This window comes from Rhinoraja longicauda, chromosome 24 (genome assembly GCF_053455715.1).
Source record: "Rhinoraja longicauda isolate Sanriku21f chromosome 24, sRhiLon1.1, whole genome shotgun sequence".
Lineage (NCBI taxonomy): Eukaryota > Metazoa > Chordata > Chondrichthyes > Rajiformes > Arhynchobatidae > Rhinoraja > Rhinoraja longicauda.
In genome coordinates this window covers 2,684,233-2,690,232 of record NC_135976.1, presented here as the reverse complement: position 1 = coordinate 2,690,232, position 6,000 = coordinate 2,684,233, and the positions used below count along the sequence as shown (strand labels likewise).

Genomic DNA, 6,000 nt, shown 5'->3' with positions numbered 1-6,000 from the left:
GCACACAAAACCTTTTCACGGTACCTTGGTACATGTGGCAATAGTAAACAACACAACTAAACTCATGTAAATGGGACTCAATGTTAACTCTAGAATGGATCAGTGATAGTATACTGCTCTGGAACATTTGGGTAAAGCAGGTGGCATAATATAATAGAATCATCAACCGCATTTCATATGGGCAATATTGTACACTTTATATTGCCAGGAATTCACTATCTATTCACATTTATAAATGTACTATCTACATTTATAAATACTATCGAAGCAGATGGGCAGCGTTCTCAAACATTCACACAGCAGTGAAGCTGTCCTGTTTACACGGTTTGATTAATCTCATCATGAATTGAGAATTCTGGTTGACAACCTGTGTTCTTGGCCAAACAATAGACAATAGACAATAGGTGCAGGAGGAGGCCATTCGGCCCTTCGAGCCAGCACCGCCATTCAATGTGATCATGGCTGATCATTCTCAATCAGTATCCCGTTCCTGCCTTCTCCCCATACCCCCTGACTCCACTATCCTTAAGAGCTCTATCTAGCTCTCTCTTGAATGCATTCAGAGAATTGGCCTCCACTGCCTTCTGAGGCAGAGAATTCCACAGATTCACAACTCTCTGACTGAAAAGTTTTTCCTCATCTCAGTTCTAAATGGCATACCCCTTGACTATCTGTGAGGTAAGCCTTTGGGGTGGAAGCTGCTTCATGTCTTCGTCATCCACCCTGGGCAGTTCTACAGAACTGGCAACATTTGCAGCAAAGCGTCAACTACAGTACTCTGAAGCACCAATTGGCACTTTTGATTGTTGTAGTTGACATACGAAAGAAGAAGACAGTAAGCCTTTCTGTAGACAGGTTCCTGGAAATACTGGACTTCACACGATCTAACTATAGCAGTCTCACTTGTCTCAAAGTAACACGACCAATTTAAATTATCTGTAACATTTAATATTATACTTTGTTTACCACATCTTCAATTTACTCATGGTGTAAGAAAATAACTGCAGATGCTGGTACAAATCGAAGGTATTTATTCACAAAATGCTGGAGTAACTCAGCAGGTCAGGCAGCATCTCAGGAGAGAATAAATGGGTGATGTTTCGGGTCGAGACCTTTGTGTGTGAAGAAGGGTCTCGACCCGAAACGTCACCCATTCCTTCTCTCCTGAGATGCTGCCTGACCTGCTGAGTTACTCCAGCATTTTGTGAATTCAATTTACTCATGATCTTTACTGCAGAACACACTGTAACTCATTTAATAGGGCAAGGACTGGCGTTGATCAGACATATTGACACAGATGATTCAAAGTATGTATAGGAAGGAACTGCAGATGCTGGTTTAAACCAAAGATAGACACAAAATGCTGGAGTAACTCAGCGGGACAGGCAGCATCTCTGGAGAGAAGGAATGGGTGGCGTTTCAGGTTGAGACCCTTCTTCAGACTAGTCAGGGTAATCGGAAACAAGAGATAGAGCCAGTGATGTAGTGAGATATAGAACAAATGGAAGAAAGATATAAAAAAAAGTAACGATGATAAAGGAAACAGGCCATTGTAACTGTTTGCTCGGTGAGAATGGGAATCTGGTGCGACTTGGGTGGGGGAGGGATGGAGAGAGAGGGAATGCCGGAGTTACTTGAAGTTAGAGAAATCAAAACTGATACCACTGGGCTGTAAGCTGCCCAAGCAAAATATGAGTTGCTGTTCCTCCAATTTGCAATTAGCCTCACTCTGACAATGGAGGAGGCCGAGGACAGAAAGCATGGCTGGAAGATATGGTCCAGTAGAGAGTATCTGTAAAGATGGTTTTAGGAAGAGTATTCCCAAAGGTGGGAATGGCCAAAGACTCTACATATGTGAAGAAGGGTAAGAAGATGTGTGAGGAAAGCACCCAAAAACCCGTGCTGTGCTCCCCAAGCCCCCGATACAGTTCGGCAGCACCAACAGTGACTACTAAATATTCATGCACTCTGATGCATGCATCCTTTCTGAATCATCATCTCCAAACCAACGTTTGATAGGGCAAGGACTAGAACCAACGCTGTCTGTGGAACTCTCTGCCTCAGAAGGCCGTGGAGGCCAATTCTCTGGATGCATTCAAGAGAGAGCTGGATAGAGCTCTTAAGGATAGCGGAGTCAGGGGGTATGGGGAGAAGGCAGGAACGGGGTACTGATTGAGAATGATCAGCCATGATCACATTGAATGGCGGTGCTGGCTCGAAGGGCCGAATGGCCTACTCCTGCACCTATTATCTATTGTTTTATTTATGTAACTCCTGTTGGAATGAACAAAATGCACCATTTTCCACCTGTGCCCAGTTTCAGACAAGCACTTTCACAGGTGTGGGCATCAAAGGTATGGTATTTATTGTTTATTTTTAGGTGTCATTGAGAGGATGGTGGTGTATGTCATCTCCAGTCCAAACAAATCCGTGTGGTGAAGATTTGACCTTGAGGTAGAAGATTTCAGCTTTAAACCCATAATCCATGGACGAGCACAAAATCTGTGCTAAGGTAGTGCAGCTTTGTTAGAGGTGGTTTATTTTGGATGAGTAACAGAGGACCTATCTGCACTCCATATCCACACGTGTCAAAACCTTTAGCAGCCCACTTCCTTGTGCACCAACATGCCACCTCCTGCAATTGCATGCTCAATACTCTCTCTCTCTCTCTCTCTCTCTCTCTCTCTCTCTCTCTCTCTCTCTCTCTCTCTCTCTCTCTCTCTCTCTCTCTCTCTCTCTCTCTCTCTCTCTCTCTCTCCCTCCCTCCCTCCCTCCCTCCCTCCCTCCCTCCCTCCCTCTCTCCCCCTCCCTCCCTCCCATTGTAAATCCACAAATAAAGAGAAAAGCCAACCACCTACCATCCTCGCTGGTGTGCGCTTCTGTCCCAACATCCTGCACGACATCCGCAGCAGATGCAGGGTCCCCGTGAGGGCTCTCACTGAAAAGCAAAGGCATCTTGTAATGAATGCAGGAAGTGTGCATGCTTGTATCAAAGACCTTGAGCTTAATGGTAGGATGATAAATATGTAGGTGATCTTGTAGATCAGCAAGGCAGTCAGGGATGCACAGGCCTAAACAATCTTAAGTAACCCTTCATTGACTCTTTCCCAATATCTGCTTATTCTGACTGCCTGAAACAGAATGGGAGCAGAAATCTAATGGCACGTGGAAGCTGGTGGGAACCTGTAGGGACCTAGGTAGTCAGAACACAAGATATGTTTTTTCAGGAGACCAGGATGTGCGTAAGATCAAGTTAATTGGAGCGGAAGCTATAGTTTGAAAGGATACTGAACTTGTGGAGGGAATTGTCCAGCTTCTTCAAGCACAGAAGTTTCCTGACAGGAGCATATATTCAGCAGTGTTCTCATCTGGTCCTTATGTCCCGCTGTGGACATTCTGCCAGCTAAGCAACATTCCCCAGTATCTGGTTGATTATGCCCTGTGGCAACAAGAGCATCACAGCATCTGAATGTTAATCTGAACATGGCCTTGCTTTAGCAATCAGCTTCTTGATGGCACGAGGTCTGAGATTATTTTTATACCTGAAACCCACCCAACATCATTCTTGTAGGGCAGGGGGCTGATATTTCATCGGTGGTCTCACTCATGCACTCGTTACTCAATGGTAGTGGGATAGTTTAATTTAGTTTCGAGATACAGCGCGGAAACAGGCCCTTCAGCCCACTAAGTCCGCGCCGACCAGCGATCCCCGCACATTAACACTATCCTATACACACTTTGGACAATTTAGTTATACCAAGGCAATTAACCTACAAACCTGTACGTCTTTGGAGTGTGGGAGGAAACCGAAGATCTCAGAGAAAACCCACGGGGAGAACGTACAAACTTTGTATAGACAGCACCTGTAGTCGGGATCAAACCTGGGTCTCTGGCGCTGTAAGTGCTGTAAGGCAGCAACTCTGCCGCTGCACCACTGTGCTGTGTCCTATTGATATTGGAAAGGGCTTGGAAATTCCACCCAAACGCACTCTGCACTGGCAGAGAGGACAATTCTGGCATTTGTCATTGTTTCTTTGAACTCCATAGGGAAGTAGAAATAGCCATAGAGTCCCACAGCATGGAAACATGTCCTTCAACCCATCGTGCCCACGTCGACCGAGATGCCCCATCTGCACTGGTCTTATTTGCCTGTGTTTGGTCTATATCCATGTACCTGGCCAAACGGTGAGGGGTGGGAGAATAGTGGGGAGTGTCACGCTGATCCAGTTAGTTTAGTGCCTCCTTTGCTTTGTTTGCCTTCTTTCTTTCCATAACACCCAAGGACTTCAAGCAAAGGCATTTTCCAACCTTTCAGACCACGAATAGGCATTGTCCTCAGTTCTCAGTTTAGTCTGTTGTCACATACACAGTTGTACCGTGGAAAGCTTATGTTGCGTGCTAGCCAGCCAGTGGGAAGCCGATACATGATTACAATCGAGCCATTGGCAATTTAGACACATGGTAAGGGAATAACGTTTGGTGCAAGGTAAAGCCAGTAAAGTCCGATCAAAGATAGTCTGAGGGTCCACGATGAGGTAGGCAGTAGTCCAGAAATGTTCTCTGGTTGCTGTAGGACGCTTCAGTTGCCTGATACCGCAATCAGAGAGCAGTCCTGATCTACTATCCACCTCAGATTAGGTAAAGACTCACCAGTATTCTTCTACCGTCAAGCCCTTGTTGTACACAGGCCCTTCCAGCTCCTTTTCTCCTGGGAAGATAGTGTCATGGTGCAGAATGATGGACTTCATGAGTTCATTCACATGGGACTGGCAGGACACCTGGTCGTGGCCCTCGGGCACGGACATTAGTGTGGGCCCAAAGCAGATGGCCAGGTTGTACGGGTCCATCATGTTGTCCTCACTGAACTGAGACAAGCTTCACACAAACAAAGAGAAATGGAAATTGGTTGCTCTCTTTAAAATCTAATTATGCAAACAATATCAATGCTGAACATTAAAGAAAATGGCGTCTATCTAGATGTACTCCAACTTTTACCACACAAAAATGGAAAGCCAGGAAGCACAACAATTTGATTTACTGTATATATGCAGATGCTGCTTTACACCAAAGATAGACACCAATGCTGGAGTAACTCAGCGGGACAAGCAGCATCTCTGGAGAGAAGGAATGGGTGACATTTCAGGTCGAAACCCTTCTTCAGTCTGAAGGGCCTCAACCTGAAATGTCACCCATTCAATGTCTAATTTGATTTACAAAGCACTGTTCATACACTGGAGAGGAGATCTTATCGAAACGTATAAGATTATTAAGGGGTTGAACACGTTAGAAGCAGGAAACATGTTCCCAATGTTGGGGGAGTCCAGAACAAGGGGCCACAGTTTAAGAATAAGGGGTAGGCCATTTAGAACTGAGATGAGGAAAAACTTTTTCAGTCAGAGAGTTGTGAATCTGTGGAATTCTCTGCCTCAGAAGGCAGTGGAGGCCAATTCTCTGAATGCATTCAAGAGAGAACTAGATAGAGCTCTTAAGGATAGCGGAGTCAGGGGGTATGGGAAGAAGGCAGGAACGGGGTACTGATTGAGAATGATCAGCCATGATCACATTGAATGGTGGTGCTGGCTCGAAGGGCCGAATGACCTCCTCCTGCACCTATTGTCTATTGTCTATTGTCTATCGAGGGGCAATACAACCGTAATTCTCTCTGGCGACAACGACCAGGCGTTCAGGAGCTCACAGGAACATGTACTGAGTCAGGGCTGTGACTATCAATATGGTGCAGCTGCATCTGGTTTGGTTATCCAGTGAGCTTGGCTACCCATTGCATGTGCACAGTACATCTGGCCTCACCGTGAGTGGCTGTGAGCAGAAAACACATGGTAACAATTTAATCCGTTTTTTAAAAGGATTTTTCTTTGTGCGAGTAATTTGCTAGGCAATGGAAAACATTTTCATTCCAGACAACACTAAGATGGCTGCAGAAAAGCTAACATTGAGTTAACCTTTACACTGCCCTGTAAAATACTGGAACTGGAAGGGATG

The 6,000-nt window shown here is 45.4% G+C and overlaps 1 protein-coding gene across 1 annotated transcript in view; it reads right to left on the bottom strand.

Moving 5' to 3' along the window:
• Positions 1-6,000, bottom strand: part of srgap2 (SLIT-ROBO Rho GTPase activating protein 2) — a 240,868-nt gene that overhangs the window by 27,323 nt on the left and 207,545 nt on the right. The window contains exons 17-18 of the mRNA XM_078420528.1: positions 4,651-4,875; positions 2,859-2,938 (exon numbers count right to left, since the gene is read on the bottom strand). Of these exons, the coding sequence (XP_078276654.1) occupies positions 2,859-2,938; positions 4,651-4,875 (305 nt within the window). The remainder of the gene's footprint in view (positions 1-2,858; positions 2,939-4,650; positions 4,876-6,000) is intronic.